General features: G+C 44.6%; 1 protein-coding gene across 7 annotated transcripts in view; it reads right to left on the reverse strand.

The window, feature by feature from the left end:
* Positions 1 to 21,691, reverse strand: part of KLHL3 (kelch like family member 3) — a 111,014-nt gene that overhangs the window by 59,816 nt on the left and 29,507 nt on the right. For all 7 annotated transcript variants that reach the window (XR_012330864.1, XM_073802562.1, XM_073802560.1 and 4 more), the window contains 2 exons: positions 10,815 to 10,936; positions 1,803 to 1,965 (listed from right to left, as the gene is read on the reverse strand). Coding sequence is in view for 6 of the 7 variants with exons in the window: in XM_073802562.1 (XP_073658663.1) it covers positions 1,803 to 1,965; positions 10,815 to 10,936 (285 nt within the window). In the remaining variant the exon portion in view is untranslated. The remainder of the gene's footprint in view (positions 1 to 1,802; positions 1,966 to 10,814; positions 10,937 to 21,691) is intronic.

Genomic DNA, 21,691 nt, shown 5'->3' on the forward strand with positions numbered 1-21,691 from the left:
CAGATGACCTTGTAAGCCAACTACAAAAGGATGTGATACTTGCTGTGTGCATGCAAGCACGTGCACTCTATAGAAGGAGAGGGCTGGGGAGGGGAGACCAGGAAGAGAGACAGAGACCTTCTGGCGTCTAAGCACTGTCCCTTTGCCACTGCACCAGCAGATGTCCACAAGCTGACCTGGGCCTTGGCCAAGCTCTCAGCTCCTGCTGAAGCAAAGTCTGAACACATCCCTCAAGAAAGTGGCTGGACTAGAGAGGGCTGGACTAGCAACGGCTCCCTGAGAACAGAAAGGAAGTGGGGTACAACACTGGGAAAGGCAGACACAGGAGGGACAGCAGAGAAACAGGAGAGTCAAGGATTAGGGCCAGGAAGAGTCAGAAGAATTCAGAATTGAGGTGACTGGGGAACGTCCTTCACAAAAATCATCATCACTGACATCATCCTAACAACTGGTCCCATTTGTGTCCTCAGAAACAGACCTCAGGAAGAAATGAGAGTCTGTGTAGGCTCCTGGGGTCTGGGGCTTGATGAGAGCAAAAAAGGATGCTGAAAAACAGAAGAAATGCTTGTTGACTTGTGGATCAAGGGGCTAACACAGCACAGGGAGCTGGCAGGTGGGCAGCCAGCAGGCCCTCAGTTAACTTCCCGACATTAGCTGGACACGACACACAGAACAGACAGCAGCTATGCTGGCGTTTGTTTGGGCAGGGGGAAGAATGAGAGGCTTTACTGCAAGGGAAGGAGGTGGCCGTGACTGAATCTATTGATTCATGTGACCAGATCTGTTTCCTAGGTCACTCATGACCTTCGTCCTCAAGTTGAAATAAATACCAATGAAGACTTCTTTCCAGCTAAACATGGTGGGTTGAACATTCATGTTCATCACTACTCCCTCTGAAAACCCCATTAAAATAGCAAGATGACAAGCTCTAGCAGGGAGAATGTCTCCAAGGAAAATAAAATGGACTCAACAGATTATCTGATATACTGAGAAGACTGTTCAGTGTATCTGTCTTACAAGAGTTAGCAGTTGTAGCAGTCACTGTGTAAAAGAAAAAGCATTTTATTAACTGCCTTACTGAATAAAAAGTTTTCTGATAAAAAACTAATTATAACTTATCTCAGCGGTAGAAATGATGTTAGAAGAATAAAGAGAGGGGGAACAGTGTATGTATATGAGGGGGACGTCTATGAAAGCACAATTATTCTCCTGTGAGAAGTCAACAGATAACATCTAAAACTATTAAGTCCAAAAATAGTGGTACAAACGTTTTATTTAGGTAAATAGAGGTAAATATCAGACAAAGCAGCTTTTAGCTAAATCAGCACATGTATTTTAATTCTTTTAGAATTGCAAGTGAGTGGTTCTAGACAGCAAGACTTCATGTGGAAAAGCAGAGCAGGAGACTCTTATCATTATAAGCCTTGCAATAGTATTTGACTTTTCCAAATCGTGGTCATAGAACACATTGGTCAAAATAGAAATTTTCCTAAATGACAAAGATTTATTTCAAGACCTAGGCCAAATTACTCTTCCCCCACGAAGTCTTCTCAGATCTCCTTCCTCTTCTCTCGTGAAAATCACCGTCTGCACCATTCACCCGACAATTAATCACATTCCACTTGGCAATGAGCTGAACTCTTCTATTGTTAATTATCTTTCCACCTGTGTCTTGTCTCCCTGACTAAATTATAACTTGTTCATAGCAGAGCGCACTTCTCATCATCTTTGAGGAGTCCACCACAGACCAGGTTATTAAATCCACAAGTTCAGAGAGGTACAGCCACCCCACTCCCCATTACCTGCATAAGCGTTGGCCTGCTGCAGGAGGTCGGTACAGGTGTGCACGTCTGCAAACGCGCGGATACCCAGGCAATTGGTGGGATGCAACTGAGACTGCAGGAAGTCACAGCAGTTCTGGCGAACATCCATGAGCTGCAGCAAGCTGGCTGCTGGGAGCAGCACCTGGAAAAGAAGGTGACATTCTGACTTGCAGGATCCCACCACCAGGGTCTCATCTCCCCAAAGCAGTGTTCTAATCAGACCACACCCAAGCTCAAGGTCTTTGCACGGCTCTCCACTACCTGCCCAAGTAAGTCCAAACTTCTCGGCCTGGACTTTGAGGCAAGCCCAGCCTTAGTCCCCACTACTCTCCACTTCATGGACCCTAAGCCCAACAGATTCTCTGTCTCCCTACAGACCAGCAGTGCCTCCCAGTGGCTAATGTGTATATGAATTCCCCTTGGGATCTTATTAACATGCAGATTCTGACTCAGTAGGTTTAGGGTGGGGCCCAAGAGCCTCCATTTTGAATGAGTACCCAGGCTATGCTTGCAGCTGCTGGTCCATGAACCACACTTTGAGTAACAAGACCCTTATAGGCTGAGTGTTTGTGTGCCCCGCAAAAGTTTATACGTTGAAGCCCTAACCCCAAATTTGGGCGGTATTTGGAGATAGGTTAAAGGAGGTCAGAAGGGTGGGGCCCTAATCCATCAGGGCTGGTGCCCTTATAAGAAGAGAAACAGATACCAGAGTTCTCTCTCTCTCTCTCTCTGTCTACCATGCAAGGACACAAGGAGAAGGTGGCCTTCTGCAAGCTAGTAAGAAAGCCCTCACCAGAAACTCAATCAGCTGGAACCTTGATCTTGTACTTCTAACTTCTAACACTGTGAGAAAATTAGTTTCTGTTGTGTAAGCCATGCACTCTGTGGTATTTTGTTACAGCAGCCCAAGCTAAGACAAACTGGTCCTCCTACCTGGAGAATCACCTGGAGAATTTTTAAAATACTGATGCCTGGGTCTCACCCCCAAAGATTCAACTTAATAGGAATGGGGTGTAGCCTGGACAGTGAGATATTGCTAAAGTTCCCCAGGTGCTTCTAATATATAGCCAAGTTTAGAACCACTGCCCTACAGCCTTTAGCTACTGTCTTCACTCAAAGGTCTTTATTGACTTGTTCACAAGCTCATTCACCATTTAATTACTGAGCACCTGTGGGCCTGCCTTTGTGATTCAGTGGTAGGTAAGCAAGAGAAATCAGACCCCTGATCTTATAGAGTTTATCATCTACTGGAACAAGAGCATCATCCCCAAATCCACTGGGACTCAAACAGATACACTCTACTCTCCCATCCAACAGATAAATAATAAAGAACATTTCTGAGTACATTCTCAGCAAAAGGAGAGCTAAGTTTCCTTTTAAAAGGCCATGAGACACATGAGTATTTATACTGTATCCTGGAAGACAGAAATAGTTCCTGCTCAGGTGTGTGTGCATGTGTTTTTCCTAAAAGCCAGGGAAGACTAGCTTGAACAGGCCAGATGGGCGCTCAGACTGTCAACCCTGGTCAAGCTCCCTAGGGCTTTGCCACAGCTACCAAAGCCTGCCCTCGGATCAAAAACCATGATCATTGTCAGAGTCCTTCTTGACACCAGCTCTGCTACCCCTCCCTCCCGACCCTGTGGGAGGGGTAGATGTTCTGAGAGTGACTTAACAAAAAGAAATTCAGAAAAAAAAAAAATCAGAGCAGAACAGTTTGGCTTGAGACTGCATCACTCAGGGACCCCCAGCATCCATTTCACCCCAAAACAACCCCTGTGTCCTGGGCCTTTGCTCTCAGCTGCCCCCCTGACTCTCAGGGAGAGTGTCTAGGCCAGCCAGACTCCAGGTATTCCCAACCACACGGGCTTGCCCAGGAAGACAAGGGCTGCAGATGCATTTGATTTCTTGACTCAGGGCAGTACAAACTTTTTTTTTTCTTTTTTGAGTGATTTAAATTCTGGAGGCTGACGGTCTCCCAAAACAGCTCTGAGCCTCATCTCTAGCCCTCCTCACCTCCATGGGCTAAGGCCAAAATCTCTGCCCCACTTCCCATTCTTGGGCCTTGTCCCACCACTAGGGTAACCAGCCATCCAGGTTTGCCCCGGACTGAAGAGTTTCCCAGGACACAGGACTTTCAGTGCAAAAACTGGGGCAGTTAGCCACCCTTCCTCATTCCTGCCCGCACACAGATGCCACCAAGAGCCTCCACTAACAGTGGTCCTGCTCCCAAGCTTAAAAGCCTGCTCTCAAAGGGAAGCTCTTCCTACCTGCAGGCTTAAACCTCTCCCTCACGATAGCCAAAGTCTAGAAAACATCTCCTCTCTCGTTCCTCTGCCCTCTCTCTTCCACTACCCTATGTCCCCAGCAATACAACAGTAAATTACCATCCTGTCCTTGGTATTTTCTGAACCACTGATTCATTCCAGAGAAGGAAAAAGATAAGATCACCCGTTCTGGAGACTTTGAGACCGTAAGTGAACATAGCCAGGCTCCAAATCTGACCACCTGAGCTCCATCCCCACTAGACAGCCACGTCCCCACGGAGCAGCCATAAACTGGGAAACTCAATTAACCTGTGAGCTTGCTCAGCCTAGCCAAACAGATTCCAGGACCAGATTAGTCTCTCCCTGAGAGTTAAGTGGAGAACCATTAACCATTCTTGCTGAATACATACCAGGAATGGAAAGTCGTGTTCCAAACCCCCAAATGACCTCCATGACACCCGCCCTGACCAGCACCAGCTATAAACCCTAGAGTTAGGGCCATAGGTTGACCAACCATCCTGGTTTGCTCAAACTTTGCCAGTTTTAGCACTCAAAGTCCTGTGTCCCAGGAGAGCCCTCAATCCTGGGCAAACTGGGCTGGTTGTTCACCCCAGAGACCAGAAACTCGTATCCAGTTACACTAAGAAACCCTGGTGGAGAGGAGTAATCCAATGCTGTCCAGCATACACCCTACTTCGGGCGCGGCAAGCCCCCAAGGGTCAGGTGTGATTAGAGGCTGCAATGGACAGCAGCCCTTTAGGTCCGCAGAGGAGGAATTTCTGAGAGTCCAATCCGCCCCCAGATTGCATACCCGCCAAGCCAAGATGCGATCACGCCAGGGACACACGCCTCCTCCGCCTCCCTGTCCTCTTCTCCCCCACAAAGACAGCCGCAGTTTGGGGCTTAATTTTTCAAGCTCGTGACAACCATCCAAAGAAATGAAATAATAAATACTTTCTGAACACATTCCTTAGATTATACTTTCAGTTTTTAGAACCTCCCTGGATAGAGCTACCCACACAGCTTTCAACTTTCCTACTGTTCACAAAACCCACTTCGCAGACAAAAATGATCAGGCTTTCCACCTCTCCATACACCCTCTTCCCATCCTCTTTGGGTCCACTTCTGCCCGAAAGCATTCCCAAGGTGACTTCCCAAAATGAGCGGGGCTGGTGGTTTCTCTAATTGCCCCTTCCCTCCTTTGTCTTTGATCTTATGCTGTGATCCACTTGCTTCATACAGGAAGGCATGAAGAAAAGCAAAGGGATTCAGAATGCTGAGGAGGGTTTAGAGGCTGGAGGATGTATCACTGCTCAAATGCTGAGTCTCAGGGATAAACAGGGGTCTGGTCCAGTAGGGCTCTAGGGGCTGCACACAAGGCGAGTCAACACAAATCCCCACAGGCTACAAAAGAAAAGAGAGTGAAAAACGTCCAGGAGGTGGTCTTTGCTTCCCTCTCCCACAACAAGGGCTAAAAGAGGATTTCCTCTTCTCTTATCTTGCCTGCAACTCGACTCCCTCAAGCGGCAGCAGTAACAAGATTAGGAACAAGAGGCCAAACTCAGGTCCTCAGCTTGGAAGCAAGACTGTCCCGGTGGAATCACTAGGGCCGTGCTGCTTGGCCCCTGGAAGAAGATTGAGACCTGAGAAGGAGCAGTTGGCTGGAATCGCTGCAGGAAGAGAAGACGACCCTGGGTTAAAAGCTTTCAGCTTGGCTCTCGCCGTCTCAGCATTTTGGTGCTGGGAAAACAGGCCCTGGAATGACCCTCAGCAGAGAGTTTACAGGTTCCCCTCCAGCTTGCAAATGGCTTCCCTCCATTTTTCACATGCAGGCACTGTTTTGTTTTTTTTCCTCTCCCTCGGATAACATGAAAACACAGCAGAGGATATCCCGTCACAGAGTTTAGTTTCCTTTAACAAAAACAAAAGGAAATGCCCTGCCTCAGAATGTACCTACTCCTGGAATTTCAGAGAGGCAGGGCCATGCACAGAGGGAGGGTACCAGCCAGAGGGCCAGGTGGCAAGGCTGCCCAGGGCCTCTGCCCACACCACACAGCAGGGGGTCTGCCTCTGCCAGCACCAGGCATGAGGCCTGGCACAGAAATAGTGCTAAATAAAAATCTACTGAGAGAAAGAAGGGAGAGAGAGAGAGAGAGAGAGAGAGAGAGAGAGGTGTACAGATAGATGAACAGGAGAGCTACCAAAAAGTACTGTGATTAAATGTGTCACTTAGAATAATTTTTTAATTTTTTTATTGAAGTATAGTGTCACTTAGAATATTGACTTCTCCACTTACCAGCCATGTGACTAAAGGCAAATAACCTCTCTTACCTCTGACTCCTCAACAGTAAAATGAAAATAATAGTACTGCCTTAAAGGCTTGTTGTTGGGCTCAAATGAGATAATACATTTAAAGCAGCTAACCCAGTGTTTGGTGCATAGGAATTCGTCAGTTAAACTGGTTTTTATTATTATTAATTATTACGAGCTGAAGTCAAGATTCTGATCATTCATTTAACGAGAAACTCGAGTTGACCACATCAACAGGACATAGTGAGCTGGAGAGAGCTGGATTCAAACCCCAACTCCACCCCTTACTACCTGTGTGACCGTGGGTACTACCCACTTAACCCCTTGGAGCATCAGTTCCTTCAACTGTAAGAGAAGAATCATAGTAGAACCTTCTAGTGATGGTTACGATAATTAAATGAAATAATGCATGTGAAATAATCAACACATGCTTGTCTTACAATGAGTATCAATAAGTAACAGTTACGACTTGTTACCTCCACCATAGAAGGGCAGCTCAGACTCTCCAAGGTATGTGTGGCTGGGAAGAGATTTAGGGCATCATCTCCCAGTCACTTAACCAAGCCCCAAGTCTCTGACCCTTGTTTCCCCAGGTGACTCCATGCTCACCGCCTCAGTGCACCAAATCCTCAACACACACTGTCCTCACAGCTTGTGAGCAACTCTCAGCAGGTACATCAGAGCAGTAAGAAGCAACCACATTTTGATCTAAACTTTCTCTTCTCAACTTTTTTTGTTTTGTTTTCCCCCAAGGTCACCCCTGACCAAACCATAGTTTAAAGTGAGGGATAAAAAGGAAAATAGTTCATATATCTGACTGATTCCAAACAATGCAGTTTCCTGAAGGTTCCACATTGTGCTTCTCAGGAGAGCCCCTGAACATGCAGCCCCCTCCCTACTCCCACATACAAATGAATGCAACAGGCCCCTCCAGGGGCTCACACGCCAGCAGGGACACAGACAGGTGGAAGAGGAGGCAGGCCTGACCTCCCAGACCTTCCTTCAAGACCCAGCACACAAAACACTTCCTCAGTGAGGCCTGCCCTGACCATCCTCATCAAGGGGGTGATGACCATTGCCTGCTTCCTGGGTACCTCCACCCTGGCCCCTACCACACTGGAGGGCATGCATTTGCCTGGCCACCTGTCTCCACCTTCAGACTATGTGCTCCTTGATGAAAAAGCTTCTGTGTTCACAGTGCTCTCTGTGCCCATACTGCCTGTTGGCACAGGGTGGCACTCCTCTAAGTGCTTTACCTATAGTAATTCATTTAACCTTCATGCCAACCCTATGAGGTTAAGTACGATTATTATGCCCATAATACAGACAAGAATACTGAGGCACAGAGAGGTTAAGGACCTTCTTGGGGGTCACACAGCTAGAAAATGGTGGAGTCAAGGTTTGAAGGCAGACAGTCTAACTCATGACCACCCAACAGAATGGGTACTATTATGATTCCTGTTTTACAGATGAGAAAACTGATCCTTGAGGCAGCATGTCAGGGAGGGTATCAGAGAAGCTCTAGTAGAAAGGAAGCAGAACAAACCAGAGGCTGGCAGAGTAAGTGTCTTCTCTGATCAGAGGTCACTGAGTCCCATGCCCTCACTTTACAGTCAGGAGACTGACCCCCTGCAGTGGGAAAAGGCAAGAATAAGAGTACTGTGTGAATGAACGTCAAAGCTGAGGCCTGGACCCAGGTCTCCATTCAGACTTGATTCCTGCCTCATCTTTAGTTCTGCATGCCCTCTGAACCTGCACGTCTTCACGCTGGCTCCCTCCCCACGACGCTACAAAGTAGTTTTTAAAAGTAATGGTGACGCCATTTTCTCCAGAGTCCTCGGATTACGCTATCTGTTGCTACCTGCCTTAAGGTAGCTGGTGCTGTAGAGACCACCACTGGGTTAGACCAAAGTTGCAAAGATAAATACCCAGCCAGGCAAAAAGGATCCAGAATGGAACATCTTCTAACTACCTAAGCTTTTAAACACTTTGTACTTTACAGGGAAAAAAAGCTTATTAAATAAACACATGTAGAAAAGGGAGAAAAAAGCTGGTTCCAATTATACAAGTCTACAATCTCCCCTAAACAGTGTTTTAAGTTTGTTTGGTTTTGTTTTGTTTTAGTGACCTAAAACAACAAACAAATTTATTTTCTTACATCTGGAAGTCGGAAGTCCCAAATGGGTTTCACCAGGTTAAAATCAAGGTGTCAGCAGAGGTGAGCTCCTTCTGGAGGTTCTGAGGGAGAATACGTTTCCTTGCCCTTCAGGCTTCTAAAGGCACCCACATTCCTTGGCTCATGGCCTCCCTATCTTCAAGGCCAGAAACATCAAACTGAATCCTTGCCAGGTCACATCGCTCTAGTTCTCTCATTCCACCTCCCTCTTCGATTTAAACACCCCTAGCTATTACCCTGAGCCCACCTGGATAATCCAAGCTAATCTCCCATCACATGTTCAGCTGATTAGCAACATTAATTCCATCTGCAATATTAATTCCTCTGACATTCACCCTAACATATTCACAAAATTCCAGGGGTTAGAACACGAACATCTTTGGGGGCTACTATTCTGCCTACCACACTGTATGATTAATAAGTTACTGATATACCCTAATGCGAGATTTTTAAAAATTATTTATACCCCTGCATATTTTTAGGTTGACATCTAGCATTATTCATTAGAGTTGAAAGGATGTAATTTCTGGCATTTTGTGAATCTTAATATTTATATCAGTCTCAAAAGTACCTAAATGAATTTAAATGTCATGGTGATTTGAAATCACTATCACCCATTAAAAAAATTTTTTTCCATACATGCCCTATACATATTTTATACTAAATTACTTTGCACTTACTGTTACTGCCCAAAAGTCATTCAGCTGTTTAAATTCCGCTGCTAGACCTAGTATGTAACCATGACCTCGCCCACTCTACTCTGGATGGGAAAGACCAAAAATAATGGAATGGCTATGCATTTTACTGTGTATAAAATAAACCTCAATTTTAAAAGGGCAGGGGAGGATTATACCAGATCACTGTAGAAACTGTGCCACCCAAAAGTCTGTCTAGGGGCCAGAGACAAAAGCAGTCTGTACCTTGGGGCAGGCTCTGCAGGCCCAAATGCAGGGTGCGTCAGACCCTCAGTCTGCCTGTGCCCTGACACCCCCAGCAGAGTACCCTTCACCACGCCAAGCTAACTTCCATTCATCCTGCAGTCCTCAGCTCAAATCTTGTCTCCTGAAAGAGCCCTTCCTAGATTCCCTCCTTCATCCAAATTGTTCCTTTCCTTCAAAGGACTTATCACAATTTGTGCATAAACATTACTTGTGTGCTTATTTGGTGAGTGTCCATCTTCACCCCTAGACCACAAATTCCATGAAAGCAGGCAATGGAATGACCTCTGCTCACTGGTACAAACACAGCGCCCAATAAAGTGTCTGGCATGTAAGAGGCACTCAAACATCTGAGCCAAATGGAATCAATACACGATTATCAATTCGGCCTCCCAAATACCTCAATCCTAGAAGAGGGGATGGTGTTCTGGATAAGGGAAATAGGCATTTTGGTCACCAGAGAGGTATCGGCCTATTCACCTAAATAAGGTGAAATTTTGCTTTAAAAAAAAAAAGAAGGAAGAAAAAACCTCCATATCCCACACAATTTCCATTACTTTAATTAAACAGTAAAATCCTTAATGACAAGAAATAGTGTATCCTGCGTCTGTGTTTGGCCTGGTGACTCATAGCGTTCCAGCGTGGGCCACACCCTCAACCATCTTCCCTTCTGAAGCATGACGCTGATGTCTCACGTCCCCACAGTAAAGATCCACACCTTTAGGTGAAGCAGTGTCTTCACTGGCTCCTATTTCAAGGCTCCAGATGGCTTGGGATGAGGGCAGGGTGGCGAAAGGAGGAAAAGGCACAGACAACATGTCTCAGAGCAACATGCCCCTACTGACACTCAAGCCTGGTGCTTGGCACCTCCACAGGCTCAGAGGCATTTCGCTGACGAACAGTTAGACAAGAAAGACTTTTAACAGCCTCACAAGCCAATACTCAAAATCCCTGAGATGAGATAATGACTGAGGAGAAAAGGGGTCACCCAGGCTTCTAATTCTTCCTTTACCAACACTTTAAACCAGCATGAGTTAAAGACTTTCTGCTCTGGAGCCCAAGCTCATTCAGAGGGATTTTGGCCTAGTGGTTAAGAACGTGGGTCCCATGGTCAGGCAGGCAGGAGTCTGACGGTCGTTCACCCTGGCCATGTGACCCAGGGCAAGTCACCTACTCTCTCTGGAGCTTCAGTTTCCTCTCCAGTTACCAACTGAGTTGTTGTGAGGGTTAAATGAAATGATGATGTAAAACAGTGGGCCCCGAACATACAATACACTGAGCTATTAGTTGGAGCTGAATTTACCTGGACGTTCTCTTCAGTCACCTCAATCTCGGCCGTATAGATGTAGTCAATCAGCTTACTCAGGGTCTGCCCATCCACATCCTTGATTTCTATCTTCTTGGCTTTACTCTCAGACATGTCACCTACAGTTCAAAACAAAAACAAAATGGACATGAACTTGGTGCCTAGGGTGTGCTTAACTTTCACATGGCCTCCTGTCCTGTCTTGGCAACATAAAAGCACTGTCTGTGCTCCCGGAGGCAGCAGAAGGGCTCAGGCCCAGAGGAAGATAGACCAGCTGACATCAAGGTCACAACAACTCTGGGTCTGTGATCATCCACAAACCCAATTTCAAGCATTCCCCATTCTATCTGTTGCCCATTTCCACTCTGAAGGCAAATCTATATGGGATAAAGCATTCAACCAAGTTACTGCAAACTTGTACACAGGGGCCAGGGAAAGTGAACGAGATATGCACCTGTCCTCAAGAAGGAGCACCTGTTCTAGTAGGGCAGATATATAAAAATATATGAGATGATAAGAGCTTAATAGAGGTATATGCAAAGTACCAGTAGAACAACAATTTCTTAAAAAAACAATTATTGAGTGCAAACTATGGCCAAGCACTGTGCTAAGCACTTTAAACTGTTGCCTATTTTAATCAACAACCTATGAGTGTTATTAATATCATCCCCATATTACAGATGAAGAAACTGAGGCACAGGAGTGTAGGTAATTCATTTTGCCTACAGTCATACATCTAGGAAGGGGCCAGGCTGGGATTGAAAGCAGGGAGTCTGACTCTAGAGCCCCACACTTGTAATCACTATGGTGTATTGAATCCCAAGAATGCAGACGATAGAGCAACAAACCCTGTCTGGGGAATCCAGGAAGGCATCCTAATAGGAGGTCACATTTGAGCTGGGTATTCCACATGCAGCAGAGGTGAGGAAGGACGAGCTGGATGCAGGAATCATCAGTGCAAAGATAGGGAAGTGCCAAAAGTATTAATGTGGGGAACAGTGAGAGGGCAGCACGGCTGGTACGTGGGGTGACAGTGAGAGGAAGGAGGCTGGAGAGGTAGATAGGGGCCAGGACTTGCAGAGCCCAGCAAACCATGCAAATGAGTTTGCACTTTATCCTAAGAGTAGCACCACTGAAAGGTTTTAAACAAGGGAATGACATCAACAGATGGGTGTCTTTGAATGAAATTTTGGATGTACTGGTGGAAGCTGGATCAGAGGCAGGGAGAACAGATGGGAGGCCCTGACAATAATCCAAAAAAGAGAAGACAGAGGCCTGTGAACTAGGGCAGCAGTGGCACCACATGTGCAGTCCCGAGGCCCCTGACTTCAGCCTGCCCTCTCTATACAGCGCACAGCTCTATCTAGAGCCAGCCTCCTTCAACAAGGGCTGCTGATTTCAGAAGGAAAAGACAGGCAAGACATGTGTCTTTGTAGACTGAAATGAAGGGCAACATGACTACTAGAAACAGGGATTCAGAAGTCCTTATGTGAGTGTGAAAACTGAGCCTGGGCGGTTGTTTTCTCTCTGTGGAATCTGTGCACTGGAGCCAAGAAAATAAAGTACAGTACAGCATGTGGGCTGCAGACGCCCACCTCCAAGCTGCATGGACTGCACATGATTCTTCCACCAATCCCCAGTTCCCACCCTGACACAGTTCTAGATATGAATGACTCTGAACAGGGAGGAAAGGTGGGGGCGGGGGACCTATTCCAGACGTTGCCGGCTCCCACTGCTGCCAGATCAGGTAGCCCAGAGACCCCCAGTTGGTTCTCTCTGACTGTAGTAGAAGCCAGTGAAAAGTCTTCAGCACAAAGAGCCCTGAGATAGGATGAAGAGGCAAAGAGGAAACAGGAAAAGACAGTGGGTTTCTCCTCTGCCTATAAAACAGGCTCTCACAATCTCTTTCTTGAATTTACTCTAAGACAAACAAGAACATACACGCGGGTTTCCCTGGTGGCGCAGTGGTTGAGAGTCCACCTGCCGATGCAGGGGACACGGGTTCGTACCCCGGTCCAGGAATATCCCACATGGGGTGGAGCGGCTAGGCCCGTGAGCCATGTCCGCTGAGCCTGCACGTCCGGAGTCTGTGCTCCTCTCACAACAGTGAGAGGCCCGTGTACCGCAAAAAAGAAGAAAAAAAAAAAGAACATACACGCAAGGAAATCAGAAGTTAAATTCATCTCTCCAAACAGCTACTAAGACATTCACAAATAAAGGTCCAGTTGGTAATTATATTGCAAAAGATCATCAAAGATAGCCAATTCTTAGTTTAAGAACTTGGACCTTAGAGGGACTTCCCTGGTGGTACAGTGGTTAAGAATCTGCCTGCCAACACAGGGGACGCAGGCTCGAGCCCTGATCCGGGAAGATGCCCCATGCCGCGGGGCAACTAAGCCCGTGCACCTCAGCTACTGAGCCTGCGCTCTAGAGCCTGTGCTCCTTTATAAGAGAAGTCACTGCAATGAAAAGCCCGCGCATGGCAACCAAGAGTAGCCCCTGCTCACCGCAACTAGAGAAAGCCCACGCGCAGCAACGAAGACCCAACACCCAAAAAATAAATATATAAATAAATTTTATAATAAAAAAAAACTTGGACCTTAGAAAAACGAGCAACCAGCAACCTGACTGCAAGAACCAAGAGACTCAGAAGCCCTTAGTGAGTGTGAAATCAGAGCCTGGCCTGATTGCTTTCTCTCTATGGAATTAGAGCTTGGGAGTCAGCTTAGGGTTTTGTAACTTGGGGGTAAACAAATGGAAACTCCTGAAATTGCATGAAAACATTTGTATATGTGGGCAAAAGTTTGATTTTCTGAGGGGATGAACAAATCATTTTCATCAGTCTCAAATGTCCAAAAAACATTAAAACACAGTTTTCTAGATGGTGGGACTTTGGGAGATTTTTTTTCTTGCTTCTTTATGTGAATCAAAAGTTTCTAATTTCTACATTAAGTACTTAAAACTCCAACAAGCAAGGAAAAAATGGAAAAAAAGAAAACCTAGGGCCTCAGAGACATGTATTTTCTGAGAAATTTACCTTATAGGAAATTGGAGACCTATATAAATCATAAGGACTCATAAAATGCAATTTAATATCTCTATGAACCAGTAGAAATCACTGCACCAAACTAAGACATCAGTTTAAACAAACCCTGAAAGTGGCAGTAATAATAGTTGCTACTACATGCAGGCCCTCAGGGTTTACACACATTATTTCATTTAGCCCTTGCAATGACCCCAGGAGGTACTAGATATTACTTCCATTTTACAAATTATAGAACTGGCATATCAAGAGGCACTTGCACACAGCTAGTAAGATGCAGGGCTTGGATCTGAACCGTGGCCTAACTCTAGACCTCATGTCATTTCTAATAAATCCCTCTATAATTTAAACCTGACCCTAACTAATGGCTTTGATAAAAGTATTCCCAAACAAAGCCTATGTCCAAATTCTGAGCCAACTTATACTTATTACCCAGTAAGCAAGAACGAAGAGAGATGGGATCTTGTCCTCAACACCTAACAGAGTGCGTGACATATAACAAGCACTGAAAAAATATTTGTTGGTACAAGGAAAGAAAGAAAGAAGAGAGGCTTTCTTTTGACACCTCATAAATCCACAGACTCTGATAATTCTAAAGAGGGAGAAATCATCAAAGGCTTGGTCATTCTTACTCCTTCACTCACCTCCGTTACTTTGACAAATATTTCTAGAGAACAGAACATAAGCCCAATAAGTCCTTCTCTATTGAAGGTCAACCCAAGAGAACTGTTCTGCTGGTTTTTCTCAAGAGGCCCAGCCCAGCCACTTCAGACTCTGAACTTTCAGAAAAGAGGAAATGCAGATGGCCAACACGCACATGAAAAGATGTTCAACATCACTATTCATCAGTGAAATGCAAATCAAAACCACAATGAGGTATCATCTCACACCTGTCAGGATGGCTATCATCAAAAAGAACACAAATAACAAATGCTGGTGAGAATGTGGAGAAAAGGGAACCCTCCTACCACTGTTGGTGGGAATGTAAATTGGTGCAGCCACTGTGGAAAACAGTATGGAGGTTTCTCAAAAAACTAAAAATAGAACTACCTTATGACCCAGGAATTCCATTCCTTGGTATACATAAAAAAAAATTAAAAAAAAAAACCCAAAACACTAATTTGAAAAGATACATGCATCCCAATGTTCACAGCAACATTATTTACAATTGCCAAGATATGGAAGCAACCAAAGTGTCGATCAACAGATGAGTGGATAAAGAAGATGTAGTTTATATACTCAATGGAATACTACTCAGCCATTAAAAAGAATGAAGTTTGCAGCAACATGGATGGACTTGGAGGGTATTATACTACGCAAAATAAGTCAGACAAAGACAAATTCTGTTTGACATCACTTATATGTGAAATCTAAAACATACAACAAATTAGTGAATACAACAAAAAAGAAGCAGACTCACAGATACAGAGAACAAACTAGTGGTTACTACTGGGGAGAAGGAAGTGGGAAGGGGCAATATAGGGTAGGAGATGAAGAGGTACAAACTATTAGGTATAAAATAAGCTACAAGGATATATTGTACAACACAGAGAATACAGTCAATATTTTATTTATGTATTTATTTATTTTGGCTGCATTGGATCTTTGTTGCTGCGCGTGGGCTTTCTCTAGTTGCAACAAGCAGGGGCTACTTTCGGTGTGGTGCGCGGGCTTCTCATTGCAGTGGCTTCTCTTGTTGCAGAGCACGGGCTCTAGGCACGTGGGCTTCAGTAGTTGTAGCACGCGGGCTCTAGGGCACAGGCTCAGTGGTTGTGGCGCACGGGCTTAGTTGCTCCATAGCATGTGGGATCTTCCCAAACCAGGGCTCGAACCCATGTCCCCTGCACTGGCAGGTGTATGCTTAACCACTGCGCCACCAGGGAAGCCCAGTCAATATTTTATAATAACTATAAATGGAGTATAACCTTTAAAAATTGTGAATCACTATATTGTACACCTGTAACTTATATAATATTGTACAGCAACTATACTTGAATTAAAGAAAGAAAAAAAAGAAAATGTCTGTTTGTTGCACATCTTTTGTCCTCTGTTAACAACATATCCTGTTCTTCCAGATAGATCATGATCTACTCAAGGGCAGATATCTGTTCATTCATTCACTCAACAAACATGTATCAAACAGTCCCCATGGGCAAGGCCCAGAGGACACAGTGGTGAACAAGTCATGTTCCCTGCCCTCATGGAGCTCAGTCTAGTAGAAAGAGGGATAAGTAAACCAACAATTACAAAGTATGTTAAATGCTAGAAAAGGAGGTTCAGCTTAAAGGGTTCTTAAGCAGGGAAGCCTATACCCTGAATTGTATGCAAAATGATGAGTACACAGGAGCACACATTTACTATTTTTTGTGGAAAGAATCCATTGTTTTCATCAGACTGATTCGTAATGGTTAAGAACCACTGATCTAACATGAGATCTGGAGGAGTCATGGTTGTTCAGAAGAGCAGTGAGTATGAGGGAAGAATATTCCAGGCAGATAGAATAGTGTATGTAAAGGTCCAGAGGTAAGAAAGAACATGACCTATTCTGGGACCATAAGAAGTTGAGTCTGGCAGAAGCACAGCATGAAAAGGGAGGAAGGGGGAGAGGAGCTGGAGATACAAGCAGGGTCTGGACCACTTGAAGGCCTTGTGGGCCATGCTGAGAAGTTTATACTTCATTCTAAGGGCAATGGGGAGACCTTGACAGACTTTAAGCAAGTAAGGGATACATTCGATTTTTTCTTTTGGAAAGATCACTAAAGCTACAGCATAGAAAATGGGTTTGGGGTGAGGGAACAAAATAGGAGGCAGGTTGACCAATTAGAAGGCTGCTGCAGTAAATCAGGTGAAAGATGATGGCAGCCTGGATTAAGGGTCTGTGTCTTGAACTTCTTTAAATCCTCAGGCTCTACTTTAGGACCTTGCACGTAGAAGTCTCCAAGAACCATAAAGAGCCCAGGAAAGCAAGTCATGGTTCTCGACATAGCAAGCACACCACATGCACAACAGAGCTCTTTTTAGGTGGAAGATTGCCCAAGGGGGAACAGGAGGGAGGAGGTGCATCTTGAGGAGCCAGGAGGGACAACCTTTCACCATCACAGAAGACTTAGGAAGGCTATGAAATCACTGGCTCATCCTCTAGATCACAGTATAAACCCAACCCTATTATTCAGCCAAAGAAGCCTCAAGAGTGAGAAAGGAATGGTAGAGTGGCTGCGAAGTCTTTCTGAAGGACCAGACATAGACCACCAACCACCCCTACAAAGCTGTATGGCAAAGGGAAGAAAAAGTGCATTCAGGAAGCCTTGTGTCATGGAACTCTTCCTCACTCCTCAGCTGAATCCTTACTGTTTTAATTTAATTTCATGATCTGGGTAAAAAGAAAACAGAAGGTCCTTATCCTTTGCACAGTGATCCTGCATGGGTGTTAAGGTGGTTATTAAACTCTCTTACCACGAACCTTCATCTGTCTAAGTCCTAATATCTGGGTTGCCAACTCATTTGGCTAAAGCTGAGACCTATGTCACATGTTAACATCACATGAGAAAAAGAAATACCCTGTCATGTCCCTGAATCCCAGCTAAACCTCCTGCAGGTGAGCAGCCTATGCCATTTAACTGCAAAAGGCTGACCTCTGTCTCCTGTAAAGTAAGGACATTCCTGGCCCTGCCTTTAAGCCAAGGCTATGTGAGAGTCAAAGGAGATAATGAGAGTCTGAGAACTGTGGCAGCAGGATTCAGCAGAGCTGCAATGATGGATATCACCCCAGCACCCAACCTCCCTGGAATCTCGTCCTTCCTCCACTTGGAAAGGTCTTTCTGCTCAGCTAGGGGCACATGGAGCACCAAGTCAGGAAGGAAATGCCTTCCTGATATGAAACAGAGATGTTTCATATCAACCCTAACCACCATCAGGGCAGCTGGTATCAGAGCCACCCCACACATCCACATGAGCTCTGTAAACTATGATGTGCTCTACACATAATAAGAGTAAACTTTATTAAGTACCTATTCTGTATTGGGTGCCTTATTTCCCTTACCTGTATCTGTTCCCTGGTTATTGTTATTATTGTTTTATTGTTGTTATTCCAGTCTCATAAACAAGCAAACAGGATCATAGAGGTTAAGTGAATTCCCTACAAACCGATCAAGTGCTGGAGTCAGGTCACGATGGCTCCAAAGCCCTTTCCAAGACACCACACCATCTCCCAATACAAGGTGGCATTACCACCCCTGTGTTTAATCCTCAGCAAAGAGGCCTCTGCATCAATAACTCCAAACCTCCTCTATGAACATTCATAAAACATTTCTTACCAGTGATCCTCCCCAGTGATGATCTAAATTTCAAGGCTGAGCTACTCCAAGTCCAGACAAGTCTACCGCAGATCATCTTGGTCAAATCAGTTGCACCTTAATGGGTGCTGGTGGGTGTCTGAATAGTGGTCTCTTTTCCTAGACACTACAAAGGCGTATGTTGAACTACATCCAAATCAATTCCTGAAAAACTCACCATTTCCTTAGAGGCAAAACCCTCAGAAACCAGACCCTATCTACTCCGACTAATCTCTCAAGGCCCTCTTTATACAAAGAAAGGATTCTACTCCCTAGTGCTCCCTTCCTCCCTGCCCCACTGCCTTGGATTAAGTCTTGCTAAACTGCATGTTACGCAAAGATCTTCAAAAACATCAATACATCATACAAACACTCAGAACACAGACATAGGCCAGGGCCTGGCAGAGTCAGGCATAAAGAAAGGGTGAAACAATGGTTCTATGGGATGAGTGCATGCCTGGAGGTAAGAGGGCCAGGCCCTAATTTTTCTGCTTGAGGCTAGTTGGTGCTCACATTCCAAGCCCCTTGCCTCTTACCTCCAGCACATTCCTGACTCTCCTCCCTATTTCTGTTCACCATATATTCGAAGACACCAGTTGAATATCAGCCTACATCTAATAAAAACCGGACAGTAACTTTTCTTTAAAAAAACAAAGCCGGGGCTTCCCTGGTAGTCCAGTGGGTAAGACTCTGCACTCCCAATGCAAGGGGCCCGGGTTCAATCCCTAGTCGGGGAACTAGATGCCGCATGCGTGCCACAACTAAGAGTTCACATGCCGCAGCTAAGAGTCCGCATGCTGCAACTAAGAAGTTCCCATGTCACAACTAAAAGTCTGCATGCCACAACTAAAAGATCCATATGCCACAACGAAGACCCAGTGGAGCCTAAATAAATAGAAAAATAAAAACAAATAAAAAATTAAAAAGCCAATTTAATCAGCCACTGCATGTAGCACAACAGAGCCAGAAGATGGGACAGCTCACTCCCAGGGCTTCTTTTGGGATGGAGTTCAAATGTCTTTTAGCCATGGTGATGAGCCTAAGACACTTAGTCCACATATTCTTTAGAACTTCGTTCTTTTAACACCATAAAATGGGATTGTTTTCAAAGTTTTGGATGACATGAAGGGATCCATATGGAGTACAAACACTATAGTACACAGAACACATAGAAAAGGGCATGATAAAAAGAGGGAAAAAAAACTGACTGGGCTATTTTGGGGAAATTATCTTCCCCTGGGATGGAGGTGCTAGATGGGGGGATGGGATCAGAGGGAATTTTAAGTATTCCATATTCACAGAGAAAAGGAGGACAAGACCAGCCCTTCTGGCCTCTCCAATCACACTATGCTGAAGGAGTGGAGAGCAACTCAGGTGACTGCCCATCCCAGACCTTCTCACAGGTTGGCTGCCTTTGGACACTCTTCTGTGGGCACTCAGACCTCAGTTTCACACTTATTACAAGTTATTCTGGGAAGGATATGGTCAAGGAGTGGAGCTGGTATTTGGAACCATCACAGGACATTTGGGCAATATGAACTCAGAGGACAAAAAAATAAAAACACTTTAAGCCTCAGTAAAAGATCTTAATCATACCACTCAAGTCAGAAGAAAGTCACATGTATTTCCTTTTCTTTGGGGCCTTAAACATGCTGATAGAAATGGACTCAACGAGAGTCAGCTGGGCCTTTTCATTACTAATTTTATGCATTTTGAAGCTGAACCTGATAATTAGAACAAAATTTTGCAATGTTACTTTTTTTTTTGTACCTGTTTACCAAGGTTTAAGCAAAACCAAGGGGCCTCAGAAAATACACGAATCTGATGTACTGCCGATGGAAGCGTAAGCTGGTACAACTGTTCTAAGTGTTGTGGAACTGAGGCACGTGTCTCACAAGAATTCAAAATGTGCACACACTTTAACCAAGTATTTTTTATTCTAGGGATCTAAGGAAATAATCAGGAATGTAAGTAAAGACTAAGTTGCAAGGATGCCCATTTTAGCATTATTTACAATAGCAAAATATTAGAAAGAACTATAATTTCCAACCAATAAGGAAATGGATTTTCAATTCGGATACATATGATGGAATCTTATGAGGCCATTAAAATAATGATGTAGATGTGATTTCATTGCCATGAAAATATATTGACAATATAGCGCTAAGTTCAATTAAGCAAATTTTCATTGAGCACCTACCGTACGTAAGATCACGCTAGGCAGCAGGGACATAGCAGTGAATTTAAAAGGTACAGTTTTTACCCTCATAAAGTTTATGACTGACCAGGCAAATCAGACAGTGAGGAAGTAATGAGATAAGTAGTAATAGTAAAGAGAAGCATAAGCTATCACAAGATACATGTATTACATGTATTTTTTTTGCTTGCCCACATTTTCTAATTTTTATTCTGCAATGAACATATGTGAATAGTGTTTGGATGAGGAGATGGATAGGTAGGTGGGTGGGTGGATGGATGCACAGACAGACAGATGATGGATGAATGGATGGACGGATGGATGGAAGGAAGAATGGAAGAATGGATGGTAATCAGATTCAATGGAAAGTTTGGGCTAGGCAACATATTAGACTGCTTTCTTCTCTTGATTCCCTCTTCCCTTCAATTACTAGAATCCAAGACCTGATCCAGAAGCACCTTTTCTCTCCCTTTTTAAAATCACCTTGTTTTGCTAGGCACTTCCACTACCCCCAGAGGCAAGTTCATGAGCAAAAAGTGGAGCCAACAGTACAATTTATTGTAATTCCAAATAGACTCCTCTCTCAACACTGGACTTTCCAAACCACACAAACAGAGAAGAATGACTGGCAGAACTATTTACTGAAGTTGCAGCTAAATAACTATTGTAGACAAGATAAATTATTTTAAAAGAAAGAGACGGATGAAGGACAAGGACAAAAAAAGAAATAAAAACCTTACTACTAGAGTTTGAGGCTACTCCAAAGAGAATGTGGCTCAAAATTTCCAGGTAGTGAAATTAGCTGGTTTTCCAGGCTGCACTGTGGAATTCCTGGCCCAAGGCTCAAAGTGAGGTAAGTGTGGCTTGGTCCACTTAGCAAAAGCACTGCTCCAAGTTGAGGCCAGGTCCTTCACATGATGAGCCAAGGGGGACATACATGTGAGGAATTCTCCAAATGCCAAGTGCTAAGTACTCCCCGCCCCACCAAGAAGCACTCCTGCCCAGCACAGGCTTTGTACTATATTAGGAAAAGGGCAAGAGCCTATTCAGCAAAGATGTGCCTGCACTCACCCATCCTTAGCAACACCACATTCATTCATTTAACCTTCACTTATTCAGTCTCCTAAACATCAGGCCCCGGGGTGGGTGCTAAGGATTCAACAGTGACAAGACATAAGACATAATCTGCAAGCACCCAAAGCTCACAATCAAGGGTAGGAGACATTTTGTTCATTAAAATAATATTTTAGTCCTATTATGTACCAGGTACTCAGGGTACAGAAACAAACAAATCTAACAAGAT

The sequence above is a fragment of the Tursiops truncatus genome, chromosome 3, assembly GCF_011762595.2.
Source record: "Tursiops truncatus isolate mTurTru1 chromosome 3, mTurTru1.mat.Y, whole genome shotgun sequence".
Taxonomy (NCBI): Eukaryota; Metazoa; Chordata; class Mammalia; order Artiodactyla; family Delphinidae; genus Tursiops; species Tursiops truncatus.